This window comes from Capricornis sumatraensis, chromosome 1, assembly GCF_032405125.1.
Source record: "Capricornis sumatraensis isolate serow.1 chromosome 1, serow.2, whole genome shotgun sequence".
Lineage (NCBI taxonomy): Eukaryota > Metazoa > Chordata > Mammalia > Artiodactyla > Bovidae > Capricornis > Capricornis sumatraensis.
This window is the reverse complement of record NC_091069.1, coordinates 4,552,303-4,568,165: the sequence shown is the minus strand read 5'-3', so window position 1 is coordinate 4,568,165 and position 15,863 is coordinate 4,552,303. Positions and strand designations below refer to the sequence as shown.

General features: G+C 42.8%; 1 protein-coding gene across 1 annotated transcript in view; it reads right to left on the bottom strand.

Moving 5' to 3' along the window:
- The window catches only part of SETX (senataxin), a 75,814-nt gene extending 68,884 nt beyond the window's left edge, over positions 1 to 6,930 (bottom strand). Inside the window, exon 1 of the mRNA XM_068964932.1 lies at positions 6,754 to 6,930. Within this exon, the coding sequence (XP_068821033.1) occupies positions 6,754 to 6,930 (177 nt within the window). The remainder of the gene's footprint in view (positions 1 to 6,753) is intronic.
- Between the last annotated feature and the right edge of the window lie 8,933 nt (positions 6,931 to 15,863).

Below are 15,863 nucleotides of genomic sequence, written 5' to 3'. Positions count from 1 at the left end.
AGATGTTTTTCTGGAACTCTCTTGCTTTTTCGATAATCCAACAGATGTTGGCAATTTGAGCTCTGGTTCCTCTGCCTTTTCTAAAGCCAGTTTGAACATCTGAAGTTCACAGTTCATGTACTGTTGAAGCCTGGCTTGGAGAATTTTGAGCATTACTTTGCTAGCATGTGAGATGAGTGCAATTATGTGGTAGTTTGAACATTTTTTGGCATTGCCTTTCTTTGGCAATGGAATGAACACTGACCTTTGCCTGTTATGTGGCCACTACTGAGTTTTCCAAATTTGCTGGCATATTGAGTGCAGCATTTTCACAGCATCATCTTTTAGGATTTGAGACAGCTCAACTGGAATTCCATCACCTCCACTAGCTTTGTTTGTAGTGAGGCTTCCTAAGGCCCACTTGACTTCGCATTTCAGGATGTCTGGCTCTAGGTAAGTGATCACACCATTGTGGTTATCTGAGTCATGAATATCTTTTTTGTATAGTTCTTCTGTGTATTGTTGCCACTTCATCTTAATATCTTCTGCTTCTGTTAGGTCCATACCATTTCTGTCCTTTATTGTGCCCATCTTTGCATGAAATGTTCCCTTGGTAGCTCTAATTTTCTTGAGACCTCTAGTCTTTCCCATTCTATTGTTTTCCTCTATTTCTTTGCATTGATTACTGAGGAAGGCTCTCGTCTCTTCTTGTTCTTCTTTGAACTCTGCATTCAAATGGGTATATCTTTCCTTTCTCCTTTGCCTTCAGCTTCTCTTTTCACAGATATCTGCTAAGGCCTTCTCAGACTACCATTTTGCCTTTTTGCATTTTTTTCTTGGAGATGGTCTTAATCACTGCCTCCTGTACAATGTTACGAACTTCCGTCCATAGTTCTTCAGGCATTCTTATCACATTTAATCCGTTGAATCTATTTGTCACTTCCACTGTGTAATCACAAGGGATTTGATTTAGGTCATACATGAATGGTCCAGTGGTTTTCCCTACTTTCTACATTTAAATCTAAAATTTGCAATAATTTTCCAAAATCTATGGGGTTCAGTAAAAGCAGTGCTAAGACGGAGGCTCAAGGCAATACAAGCCTACCTCAAGAAACAAGAGGAACATCAAATAAACAACCTAACTTACACCTAAAGCAACTAGAAAAAGTGAAAAGGATCCTGAAGTTAGTAGAAGGAAAGAAATCATGAAAATCAGAGCAGAAATAAAGTGAAAAAGTAAAGAAAGAGACTATAGCAAAAATCAATAAATGTAAAAGCTGGTTTTTTTAGAAGATAAATAAAACAGACAAACCTTTAGCCAGACTCATCAAGGAAAAAAAAAGAATCAAATCCATAAAATTAGAAATGAAAATGATGAAGTCACGACAACACAGAAATACAAAAGATCTAAGAGACTGCTATAAGCAATTATATACCAGTAAAATGAACAACTTGGAAGGAATGGACAAATTATTAGAAAATTATAACCTTCCAAAACTGAAGCAGGAATAAACAGAAAAGCTTAACAGACCAATCACAGGCACAGAAATCAAAACTGCAATAAAAAATCTTCCAACATACCAAAGCGCAGAACCTGGCTTCACAGGTAAGTTTTAGCAAAAATTTACAGAAGTGCTAACACCCATCCCATTCAAACTCTTCCAGAAAATTGCACAGATGAGGGTAAACTCTCAAACTCATTCTATCAGTTCAGTTCAGTCGCTCAGTCGTGTCCGACTCTGAGATCCAATGAATTGCAGCACTCCAGGCCTCCCTGTCCAAAACCAACTCCCGAAGTTCACTCAGACTCATGTCCATCAAGTTGGTGATGCCATCCAGCCGTCTCATCCTCTGTCGTCCCCTTCTCCTCCTCCCTCCCAGCATCAGAGTCTTTTCCAATGAGTCTACTCTTTGCAAGAGGTGGCCAAAGTATTGGAGTTTCAGCTTTAGTATCAGTCCTTCCAATGAACACCCAGGACTGATCTCCTTTAGGATGGACTGGTTGGATCTCCTTGCAGTCCAAGGGACTCTCAAGAGTCTGCTCCAACACCACAGTTCACAAGCATCAATTCTTCAGCGCTCAGCTTTCTTCACCGTCCAACTCTCACATCCATATAGGACCACTGGAAAAACCATAGCCTTGACTAGATGGACCACAGTTGGCAAAGTAATGTCTCTGCTTTTGAATATGCTATCTAGGTTGGCCATAACTTTCCTTCCAAGGAGTAAGCGTCTTTTAATTTCATGGCTGCAATCACCATCTGCAGTGATTTTTTGGAGCCCCCAAAAAAGAAAGTCTGACACTGTTTCCACTGTTTCCCCATCTATTTCCCATGAAGTGATGGGACTAGATGCCATGATCTTCGTTTTCTGAATGTTGAGCTTTGAGCCAACTTTTTCACTCTCGTGTTTCACTTTCATCAAGAGGCTTTTTAGTTCTTCACTTTCTGCCATAAGGGTGGAGTCATCTGCTTATCTGAGGTTCTTGATATTTCTCCCAGCAATCTTGATTCCAGCTTGTGCTTCTTCCAGCCCAGCGTTTCTCATGATGTACTCTGCACAGAAGTTAAATAAGCAGGGTGACAATATACAGCCTTGACGTACTCCATTTCCTATTTGGAACCAGTTTGTTTGTTGTTCCATGTCCAGTTCTAACTGTTGCTTCCTGACCTGCATACAGGTTTCTCAAGAGGCAGGTCAAGTGGTCTGGTATTCCCATCTCTTTCAGAATTTTCCACAGTTTATTGTGATCCACATAGCCAAAGGCTTTGGCATAGTCAATAAAGCAGAAATAGATGTTTTTCTGGAACTCTCTTCCTTTTTCCATGATCCTGAGGATGTTGGCAATTTGATCTCTGGTTCCTCTGCCTTCTCTAAAACCAGCTTGAACATCTGGAAGTTCACGGTTCATGTATTGCTGAAGCCTGGCTTGGAGAATTTTGAGCATTACTTTACTAGCATGTGAGATGAGTGCAATTGTGCGGTAGTTTGAGCATTCTTTGGCATTGCCTTTCTTTGGGATTGGAATGAAAACTGACCTTTTCCAGTCCTGTGGCCACTGCTGAGTTTTCCAAACTTGCTGGCATATTGAGTGCAGCACTTTCACAGCATCGTCTTTCAGGATTTGAAATAGCTCAACTGGAATTCCATCACCTCCACTAGTTTTGTTCGTAGTGATGCTTTCTAAGGCCCACTTGACTTCACATTCCAGGATATCTGGCTCTAGGTGAGTGATCACACCATCATGATTTTCCGGGTCGTGAAGATCTTTTTTGTACAGTTCTTCTGTGTATTCTTGCCACCTCTTCTTAACATCTTCTGCTTCTGTTAGGTCTATACCATTTCTGTCCTTTATCGAGCCCATCTTTGCATGAAAAGTTCCCTCGGTATCTCAAGTTTTCTTGAAGAGATCTCTGGTCTTTCCCATTCTGTTGTTTTCCTCTATTTCTTTGCATTGATCACTGAGGAAGGCTTTCTTATCTCTCCTTGCTATTTTTTGGAACTCTGCATTCAGATGCTTGTATCTTTCCTTTTCTCCTCTGTTTTTCACTTCTTTTCACAGCTACTTGTAAGGCCTCCCCAGACAGCCATTTTGCCTTTTTGCATTTCTTTTCCATGGGGAATGTCTTGATCCCTGTCTCCTGTACAATGTCACGAACCTCCGTTCATAGTTCATTGGGCACTCTTATCTATCAGATCTAGTCCCTTAAATCTATTTCTCACTTCCACTGTATAATCATAAGGGATTTGATTCAGGTCATACGTGAATGGTCTAGTCTGAATTTGGCATCACCCAAATAACAAAATCAGACAAAGGTGCCACAAAAAAAGAATACTACAGCCCAGTATCACTGATGAACATAGATGCAAATGTCCTCAACAAAATTCTAGCAAACAGAATCCAACAACATATTAAAAAGATCATACATCATGACCAAGGGGGCTTTATCCCAAGGACTGTTCAATGTTCGCAAATCCATCAATGTGATATACCATATATTAACAAACTGAAAGATAAAAACTATGATTATCTCAACAGATGCAGAGAAAGCCTTTTACAAAATTCAACATCCATTAATGATAAAAACTCCAGAAAGCAGGCATAGCAGGAACATACCTCAACGTAAAAGCCATATATGACAAACCCACAGCAAACAGTATCCTCAATGGTGAAAAACTGAAAGCATTTCCTCTAAAATCAGGAAAAAGACAAGAAAGCCCACTCTCACCACTACTATTCAACGTAGTTTTCAAAGTCCTAACCACACTAATCAGAGAAGAAAAGAAATAAAGGGAATCCAGATTGGAAAAGAAGTAAAACTCTCAGTTTGCAGATGACATGATCCTCTACATAGAAAACCCTAAAGACAAAACCAGAAAATTACTCGAGCTAATCAATGAATATAGTAAAGGTGCAGGATATAAAATTAATACACAAGAATCCCTTGTATTCCTACACACCAACAATCAGAAAACAGAGAAATTAAGCAAACAATGCCATTCACCACTGCAACAAAAAGAATAAAATACTTAGGAATAAATTTACCTAAAGAAATAAGACTTTTATATAGAAACTATAAAACACTGATGAAAAAAATCAAAGATGACACAAATAGATGGAGAAATATACCATGTTCATGGTGTGGAAGAATCAATATAATGAAAATGAGTATACTACCCAAAACAATCTATAGAGTCAATGTAATCCCTATCAAGATACCAACAGTATTTTTTCACAGAACTAGAACAAATAATTTCAAAATTTGTATGGAAATACAAAAAGACCTTGAATAGCCAAAGCAATCTTGAAAAAGAAAAATGGACCTGGAGCAATCAACCTGCCTGACTTCAGACTATACTACAAAGCTAGTCATCAAGACAGTATGGTACTGACACAAATACAGATCAGTGGAACAAAATAGAAAGCCCAGACAGAGATAAACCCACACACCTATGGACACCTTATCTTTGACAAAGGAGGCAAACATATACAGTGGAGAAAAGAATCTCTTTAACAAGTGGTGCTGGGAAAACTGGCCAACCATCTGTAAAAGATTGAAACTAGTACATTTTCTAACACCATACACAAAAATAAACTCAAAATGGATTAAAGATATAAATGTAAGACCAAAAACTAAGTAACTCTTAGAGGAAAACACAGGTAGAACACTGTCTGACATAAATCACAGCAAGATCCTCTATTACTCCACCTCCCAGAGTAATGGAAATAAAAACAAAAATAAACAAATGGGACCTAATTAAACCTAAAAGCTTTGCACAACAAAGGAAACTATAAGCAAGGTGAAAAGGCAGCCTTCAGAATAGGAGAAAATAACAGCAAAGAAAACAAAAAATTAATCTCCAAAATATATAAGCAGCTCAATACCAGAAAACTAAACGACCCAATCAAAAGTGGGCCAAAAAACTAAACAGATATTTCCCCAAAGAAGATATATAGATGGCTAACAAACACATGAAAAGATGCTCAACATCACTCATTATCAGAAAAATTCAAATCAAAACCACAATGAGGTACCATCTCACGCCAGTCAGAATGGCTGCCATCAAAAAGTCTACAAACAATAAATGTTGGAGAGTGTGTAAAAGGGAACCCTCTTACATTGTTGGTGGGAATGCAAATTGGCATAGTCACTATGGAGAACCATGTGGCAATTCCTTAAAAAAATAGAAATAAAACTGCTATACGATCCAGCAATCCTGCTGCTGGGGACACTGAGGAAACCAGAATTGAAAGAGATACATGTATCCCAATGTTCACTGCAGCACTGCAGTGACAACAGCTAGGACATAGGACCTAGATGTCCATCGCAGACAAATGGATAAGGAAGTTTTGGTACATATACACAATGGAATATTATTCAGCTATAAAAAAAGAACACATTTGAGTCAGTTCCAATGAGGTAGATATAACTGGAGCCTATTATACAGAGTGAAGTAAGTCAGAAAGAGAAACACCAACACAATACAGTATATCAACGCATATATATGGAATTTAGAAAAGACAGTAACAATGACACTATATGCAAGATAGCAAGAGACACAGATGTAAAGAACAGACTTTTGGACTACGTGGAAGAAGGCGAGGGTGGGATGATTTGAGAGAATAGCATTGAAGCATGTATATTACCATGTGTAAAACAGATCACCAGTGTAACAGGTACTCAAAGCCAGTGCTCTGGGACAACCCAGAAGGATGGCATGGCAAGGAAGATGGGAAGGGGGTTCAGGATGGGGGGACACATGTACACCCGTGGCTGACTCATGTCAATGTATGGCAAAAGCCACAATAGTGTAAAGTAATTAGCCTCCAATTAAAAGAAATAATTTAAACTGTTTTTAAGAAATGAAAAGAGGAAATAAAAAAAAAACTATTGGCCATTCATACACCTGCCTGTAACACCGTCAAACACAATGACATAAAAACATGGAAGCAAAAAAAACCCCATACATCATTTCATAAAACTGCTTTACATAAAATGACTATAAAAGGAGAGTTATAAAATTCTGCCTTAGGTGTCAATTCAATTTCATTAGCCAATAAGCAATTACTCAGCACCCACTCTCTACAGGTAATGAGTTAGGTACTAGCAGTATTTTAACCTTCACAGTTTAAATCATACTGTCAAGCTCCCTGAATGCTTCCAATACAGTTCAAATGTATCCCCTTCCTAGTTATCAAGCTCAGAAAAACTGCCCATCTCATATAAATTACCTCATGTAAGAACAGCAAACCACCCATCTCATATAAATTACCTCATGTAAGAACGGCAATTCGTCCCTTGCTTTGTGGTATTCAGCCACACACTCCAAGCAGTAGCAGAGGTCTTCATCAGCTGTCTGAAATTCACTGGAGCGGGTCTTGGATGCATAGCGTTGCAGGAAGTCAGTGGTGGAAGTACCCCCTGGGGTACACCAACAACATGTACTCATTCTGCACCTGTGCTCAGAAAAGAAGACATTGAAAGATTAAAGGAAAACATCACATAACACTTCAGGAATATTCTGGTAGAGAATGGGTACATTTCCTACTAATGATCCTGTCTTCAACTTAAATGTGCCTCCATCACATCCAGAACATTCTGCTGGCCAGCTTACCAATCCCTGGCTAAACTTAATCTGAGACTACTTGTAAAACCTTATCTGTGACGTACGAAAAATAATGCAATGAAAGCAGTTTGTAACAAACATCATAAGGTGACATACAGCTGTGCTATAAAGAAGGCTCCAAACTACTCAGTACCAATGGAAAATATACAGAAACAGAATCATCAATGATCTCAAAGTACAGACTTTGGAGGGCTTCCCTGGTGGTTCAATGGTGTAGAATCCACCTGCCAATGAAGAAGACAGAGGTTCAATCCTTGGTCCAAGATTCCACATGCCTTGGAGCAATTAAGCCCGTGTACCACAACTATTGAGCCTGTGCTCTAGAAGCTGGGAGCCACAACTACTGTGCCCGAGTGCCCTACAACCCATACTCTGCAACAAGAGAACACATCACGATGAGAAGCTTGAGCACTGCAATAAAGAATAGCCCCTACTCACCACAACTAGAGAAAAGCCCATGCAACAACTGAGACCCAGCACAGCCAAAAATAAATAGACTTGGAGTATTCTAAATCATGTACTGGAGTTAACTGAAAAGCTCAGGAAACCTTTCACATTCTCTAAGGCCATCTTCCAGAAATCCCTGGAAGCCTAAAAAATCCATAAATATTAGTCCACACCAATAACAAAACTTCATACAGAGAATTTTTTCTATTGGTTAGAAAGAACATATATGAATTTGCACGTGTGTGTATAAATTGCTGCCCATAACTCACTGCTCATTAATTTAGTATAAACCATAATGGCTACAAATACAACAGCTACAAGCCTACTACTACTGAATTCATACTTTCATACTACTGAGTCTTTCAGAGTTTCCAATTTTGAATTGTATAATACCATCAGAGCCTCCACCATCCAAACTCAAGTAAAAAGAGTTAAGATAAAATTAATTTCCCAAATCCTAGCAGTCTCAAAGAGAACAAAGTAGCAAGATGGTACCTGGAAACAAGAGGAAATCCCAAGAACCAAATATGTCAAAGGCTTGAAGGAAAACAAAGTCAAGTTTATCAGAACTACAGATGGCATGAAGCAGAGGATTAGCAAACAGGGTGGAAGCCAAATCCAAAGAGATCTCCAATTCTAATGAGGTGTAATAAAAGCAGGCTAAGATGCCACTAAATGCATATAAAAGCAAAGAGAAAGTTCACTGTCAGTAAGCAATATACTATGGCTAAACAGAAAGCACATGTTTTGCACTGAAACAAAAGGCTGGGGCAGGGAAAATATAAGTGAGTCTGGGGCATCTTGTAGCAACAGAAATAAAGTGCTCAAAACATAGATGGATGGGGGCATGTCAAAGGGACATATTAGCCACCAACTTGAAAGAGATCCCTGTGGCCAAAGCTGAAAGAATTTTGATTAACAAAATAGCATACTATGGGATTATAAGCCACAGTACAAATATACATGAACCCATACTGATACAAATGAATAAACAAATGTGGAGAAAGAGACAAATTTTTCTTATAAAAGAACTGCAAATAATATAGATACTCCCTATTCCAGGAAGTGGAGCTTAATCTTGAGTCAAGGCTGGACTTGGTGAAACACTTTCAATGGAAAGTGAAAATCACACATACACTGGAGACGCCTGGCAAACAAAACCTTAACCAAGCCATCAAGGTTAATATCACTGGTGCTAAGCCATGTTGGTAACCCCTGACACAGTATGATGAGGCAGGAACTTCAACTCTGCAATATGCTGCCCCAAACCACAGCCCCAGTCTATTCCCAAGAAAAACATCAGACAAGGCATTATCCAAACAGCTATGAGCTGTCTTTGACAACAAAAAAGAAAACCACACCCAAGGAAAATCAAACCAAGTGTTTTATACTATGAAAATGTTTTATGTTTTATTGGGAACTAGGCCAGGAAATTACCCAACAGACTTGATCTTGAAACCTTGATCTTAACTATCTAATGAATGTAAAGTATCAGCCTAATGGGAAAGTTACAAACCCATCTGTAAACCCAATGAAATTCATTTCCTCAATGGATCAACTTAAACCATTCATTCTCATCAAGAGGGACATTAAGAGATGAAAACTAGTGGGACACAAAAAAAGTCCCACTCTTTGTATGTATAAAGCACAGATATACATAAAGAGGTATGTAATATATTGGTGCTATTAAAATCTATGGGAAAGTCATAGGAAAGAAATGCCTAAAAAGCTTCCTTTCAGAGAGGGAGAAGCGACAACAAAAGGTTAAGAAATATGATTCAAGTCATTGCATATTTGGGGACAGAAACTTCAATGTGTGAAATTTTTAAATGCGTATCACCCTAAAATTCAGAATGAATAAATGGGAGGTCGATCACATCTTAACAAATCTTATAACTTCTGTATAATCAAAAACATGCATGCCTTGTGAACTGAATTTTTAAATTAAATATTAACTGCATTTTTTTTCATGCTTCTGAAAAGAATTCAGGGAAGCTTTCAACATTAAAGTACGTACAGAAAAGAACACTTTAAAAGGAGATTTAGGGAGAGAAATCAAAACTGATTTAGAAAAAATTTCACTAAGTCCTAATTTAGGAGCTTCTTGAAAAGCAGAGCAAAGATAACACAAATTACACAGTCCTCATCTGAAAAACAAAAAATATGTGAGTTAGACTGGAGAGTCTTGCCCTTTCTTGATGCTGCTGCTGCTGCTGCTAAGTCACTTCAGTCGTGTCCGACTCTGTGCAATCCCATAGATGGAAGCCAAACAGGCTCCCCCATCCCTGGGACTCTCCAGGCAAGAGTACTGGATGGGTTGCCATTTCCTTCTCCAACGCATGAAAGTAAAAAGTGAAAGCGAAGTCGCTCAGCCATGTCCAATTCTTCGCCACCCCATGGACTGCAGCCTACCAGGCTCTGCCACCCATGGGATTTTCCAGGCAAGAGTACTGGAGTGGGGTGTCATTGCCTTCTTGACACTACTTCTAATTCAATAACATTTTTTTTAAGGGTGCTGCAAGCAAGGGAATACTGAGTAAAATAATGGACACTATGTCACCATGTCTCTGCAGAATATAAATTTCAAAGAACTTCTTATATCTTAAAAAACTGTACTATAATACCAGAAAGTCTGCACAAGCTGGATTTTCCCGTTGATGAAATCTAATTTATTAAGTTTCACTTTCTATAGGGTGTGGAAACAGAAAACAAAACTTAGGGGAGATTTCTCAAACATCAATTGCTTCAAGCTTGATTTGCGCAGGAAACGGGCTGCAGTCAACTGAAACTTTGAAGAAATGAACGTCCTGAAATACAAATAAAATGCTGTGTACTTGAACTATTAACAGTTGTTCAGACATTAAGTCTTATCCGACTCTTTGCAACCCTCCAGACTACAGCATGCCAGTCTTCCCTGTCCCTCACTATCTCCCAGAGTTTGCTCAGACTCATGTCCACAAGTCAGTGATGCTATCTAAGCATCTCATCCTCTGCCACCCCCTTCTCCTTTTGCCTTCAATCTTTCCCAGCATCAGTCTTTTCCAATGAGTTGGCTCTTCGCATCAGGTGACCAAAATACCAGAGCTTCAGCTTCAGCATCAGTCCTTCCAATAAATATTGAGGGTTAGTTAGCAAAAGAAACCTTCTATTAAGAAAATTATGGAGGGACCTCTCCAGAAGTCCAGTGATTAAGACTCTACACTTCCAAGGCAGGGGGCACATGTAAGATCCCACATGTGCTGCCAAAGGAAAAAACAATTATGGAGTTTGATTTTTATTCAACTCATTCAAAAGCTAGCCTACTTCCACATTCCAGAAAGCAAAACTATAAATTTTCTAAGCAGATGGAAGTTACTGCCATACAACAGGTTAAGAATGGAATTCAGAAAACAGAACAGTGCTATAGAGCCCATCAACAACAGAAACAACCATTTCCATAGCTCCTCTCAAAAGGTCATAAACGGGTGTTGCTATGTCCTTAAAACAAAATCAATGGCCTGATAGTTAAGCCCAAAAAATGTGAACAGGGTATAGTTAAGTATATTGTGATTTTTCTTTAAAGGGAAAACTGTTGGTAGATGGCCATGAACCTTGCAAGTTTATGCACAACTCACTTCTTCTGGAAGGCAGTTTTGTTAATTTCATCAGCGTTTTTACTGCTGGGAACCATTACTGACAAATGCGAGTATCCAGGGAATCCTCAAGCTGCAGAAATCAGAGCTGCTCCTGTACATTAGAGAGAGAGCTGATTTGATGATCACAAAGGATGCTTCAACAGAGATGTAACTGTTACTTTCCACTGACTTAGCCAGGGCTACTATTTCTCACTAACAGCTGGCCAGTCACTTCATAAAACAACCACTTTCTTCTACCTGTCCTAGCTAAAACTTCTTGGAATTTTTTATTTACTGGCTGCACCACACAGCATGTGGGAACCTAGCTCCCCCACCAGGTATCAAATCAGTGGCCCCTGCATTAGAAGGCAGAGTCCTAACCACTGGACCACCAGAGAAGTCCCACTTCTTGGAAATTTTAATTATGCAAAACTTCTTTGCAATTGTTTTCATTTATTTTTATTTTTCCCCCCTCAGCTGGGTCAAGTGGCTTGTGGGATCTTAGTTCCCCAAAACTGAACTAAGGGACTGAACCCAGGCTGCAGCAGTGAAAGCACTGAGTCCACTGAGAACGTTTCCACACCAGGAAACTAACCCTTGAAAAAATAATTTGGTTCCTTTGCACTCTGGGTTCTAGCTTACATTTCACTGAATGTTTTCACAAAAGTCCCTAATAGTCTCTGTAATATCAAATCCAGGTGGTTCTTTACTGGACTCCAGAATGTGAAAATGCCAACATTTAATCCACAGCCAAGATACAATTCTCCTTTCACTTCCTCTACCCAATCTCCAGAACCATCTGGTTCCTTTACCGCCTCCTAATATCAAAATGTCCAAAGATTTGTCCTCAGGGTTCCATCCTCCTCTTCATTCAGTATCCTCTTTCTAGGTGACTTAATTCAACCCATTAACTACTACTTACACTGAAGCTTCCCGAACACTAAAAATGTATGTAAACTCAGTGCAATGCTTACCTATGTTTCAGCTATTCAATAATGATAGCCTAGCCTAAAATTCCAGAAAGATATACAACTGTCCCTCAGTACCTGCAAGCAATTGGTTCTAGAAGCTAAACCCCCACCATGGATACCAAAATCTGCAGATACTCAACGCCCCACATAAAACAGTGTAGCACAAAGAACACAGCTGGCTCTCTCTATTCACATATGTGAAACCTGAAGATATGGAAGGCCAACTCTACCCAATATCCAACTGTATAGAAAATCTCTACTCACCTGACTGGTGCGTCAGAGTAAACAGGACCAGAACAGAACAAAGTCCTTCCCTTAATCTGTGATCTGTCCTGTATTCTCTATATCCATGGTATTACCATGCAGTTTTCAAACCAGTAACCTGTTAATTGTATTCTCTCTTCCCTTAGACCCATCTCTACAAGTTTCACAGTGTCTACCATCTTAATTACATCTGCACTTAACCGTCAGTGAGACTGTCACTACCTTAATACATTTTCACTATTTGCCTAGATTCCATAAGAAAACATAAATGATCTGCCTCTTGTTTGATCCTAAAGGAGATCAGTCCTAGGTGTTCATTGGAAGGACTGATGTTGAAGCTGAAACTCCCAATACTTTGGCCACCTGATGTGAAAAGCTGACTCATTTGAAAAAACCCTGATGCTGGGAAAGATTGAGGGCAGGAGGAGAAGGGGATGACAGAGGATGAGATAGATGGTTGGATGGCATCACCGACTCAACAGACATGGGTTTAGGTGGACTCCAGGAGTTAACGATGGACAGGGAGGCCTGGCGTGCTACAGTTCATGGGGTCGCGAAGAGTCGGACACGACTGAGCAACTGAACTGAACTGAGCCGAGCTTCTTTGATCCACCATCAATTCTTTCCCAAAACGCTGCCAAAGGCCAAACCAAAAACTGGACTTTGAAAGCACAAATGACTCCTCTACATCTGGGCAATAACTTTTGAGCTCACCACACAGTCCCTGCAAGAGCTGCCTTCAGCATCATCTCTTGCCATTTCCCCGTCATTTGCTCTTCCTAAAATGCCTCCTTGTATTTGGCATTACCTGCATTTATGGGAGCTCTTCTGCCTTTAACACCTACCCTTCAGACCTCTACCTGGATCTTAAACCTGAACACACATGACTCACCAAAGGAACTTGGGAGAAAAAAGCAGATGGTGAGATACCACTGATAAAATTCAGGTTCAATCTAAAACAATTCCAGCAGTGAGACCAATAAAAAGACAGATTTGAGATCTACTTATGTGCAATTCCCCTGGAGAAGGAAATGGCAACCCACTCCAGTATTCTTGCCTGGAGAATCCCATGGACGGAGAAGCCTAGTAGGTTACAGTCCACAGGGTGGCAAAGAGTTGGACACGACTGAGCAACTTCACTTTACTTCACTTATGTGCAATTCATCTCTGAGCATCATCATGCCTGGGAGCTAGTAGTCTAACTCAGCCCCTCCCTTTCCAGTTTCTTTGACTTTCTTCTGCTCAGGACTCTATACAGTTTCTATCACTACATTCACCTTGTCAGGCTGAGGTACTTACTATCAGATGTTTCCCACATACATGCTCCATCCTCAAAAATTTTGAGTTTTTCAGTGGGCAAGGATCTGTTTTGTATATACTTTACTTCAGTGCTGGGCACATATTAAGTGACTGAAAAAAAATGCCTTAAATGTTAATTTAACAATTACCTGGAGTAGTTCCTGGTGGTCCACTGGTTATGAAATCACCTGCCAATGCAGGAGCCATAGGTTCCATCCCTGGTCCAGGAAAATCCCACATGCCCTGGGACAACTACTGAACTCTGCCCTAGAAACCATGCTCCACAAGAGAAGCCACCTCAGTGAGAAGCCCACACACCACAACTAGAGAATGCCCACAGCAACTAAGACCCAGCACAGTCAAAAATACATAAATCTTAAAAAAAAATTACCTGAGGTGATGGCCTACAGAGAAGTGATCCTCTCAGTTGAGATGCCTGGATTTATTTGGGAATGGGTGAGGATCTGCATTCATATACACCCAGACTCTGGCTCCGCAAAGAACGTTTCTGAAAAGGCAAAACAAAACTGAGGAAGTGGTTTATATACTCTCATTTGAGTTTCACATCAATACTTACAGAGCGGAATGTAACCATTTGATAAAAAAGCTCGGGCTCACAGATTATAAACAACTTGCCTGTGGGTCTACTGCCATTCTGACTCCACAGGGGAGAGTAATTTCACAGGAGACCTCGTCTCCACATAGGGGACAGAGAACCACTTTGTCAAAAAAAACCCCAATTAGCAAATGTGAGTTCAGCCCTAGGACCGTCAGCAACTAATTCATCTCTGTCGCTTTAAATGGCAAACCGATCCTTCGAACCTCGAACCTCGTGACGGTTCCTTCAGGCTCTTGGTACACTGTCGCTCCTAGGAGGTGGGGAAGGCGGCAAAGCCCTTTGTGGCTGTCAGCGATACATCGCCTTCAGGTGGGGCAGGAGGGCTCAGGTGGCCACTCGGGAGTGGCACTCTCTCCAAAGCCACGGACCCCATCAGGAGAAAGGAGGGGGCGTCGAGAGGGCAGAGACTTTCCACAGCGAGACCCCCCCAATCAGTCCCACCGAAACTACGCAGTGCCCAGACCCAGAACCGCTCACACGGGACCGCAGTGTAAACGACGTGAAAGGAGAGGACGGGGGTCCCAATGCCCGAGGCCCCGGGGCGCGAGAGACACAGGAGGGCGGTCCAGCGGACGCGGCGGGGATGCTCCCGCTGGGAGCGCCTCAACTCTTCCGGAGGACGCGGCCAAGCTCGCGCCGCCCCTCCCCCACCCGCCCCTGCCTCACGCGCCGCGACGGTTACTCCACGCGGCCCGGCACTCACCAGCCGCGAGCGCACTCGGGCCCGCCGGGCTTGCAGCCTCGAGCCCGCCGTTCTCCTCACCGCCTACTCGGCCTCGCGCCGGGGTCTAACCCGCCTCCATGCCTCGGCTCCACAGTCGGCCGAGGGCGGAAGCGCGGCCGCGCAACCCCAAGTTCCCCCGTCAGCCAACTAGCTGCCGCCGCGAGCTCAGGCCCCGCCCCCTGCGCGGCGTCGGCCGTCCGCAGGCCCGCCCCAGCCGCCGCTCTCTTGTTTTGATGCCCCCACCGAGGGGCGGGGCGTGGGGAAGTGCGCCGGAGCTCAGCCAGGAGCCCGGGAGCCCGGCGTGGCGCCACATCCGGGCTAGGGCCTGGCCAATCAGGAGTGTCTTGCGGAGCGGGAGTGGAGGGAGGGGCAGGAGGGGCAGGAGGGGCAGGAGGGGCAGGGAGGGGGGGCGGGGGCAGGAGGGGCAGGGAGGGGGGGCGGGGGCAGGAGGGGCAGGGAGGGGGGGCGGGGGCAGGAGGGGCAGGGGGGGGGCGGGGGCAGGAGGGGCAGGGAGGGGGGGCGGGGGCAGGAGGGGCAGGAGGGGCAGGGAGGGGGGGCGGGGGGGCGGGGGCAGGAGGGGCAGGGAGGGGGGGCGGGGGCAGGAGGGGCAGGGAGGGGGGGCGGGGGCAGGAGGGGCAGGGAGGGGGGCGGGGGCAGGAGGGGCAGGGAGGGGGGGCGGGGGCAGGAGGGGCAGGGAGGGGGGGCGGGGGCAGGAGGAGCAGGGAGGGGGGGCGGGGGCAGGAGGGGCAGGGAGGGGGGGCGGGGGCAGGGAGGGGGGGCGGGGGCAGGAGGGGCAGGGAGGGGGGGCGGGGGCAGGA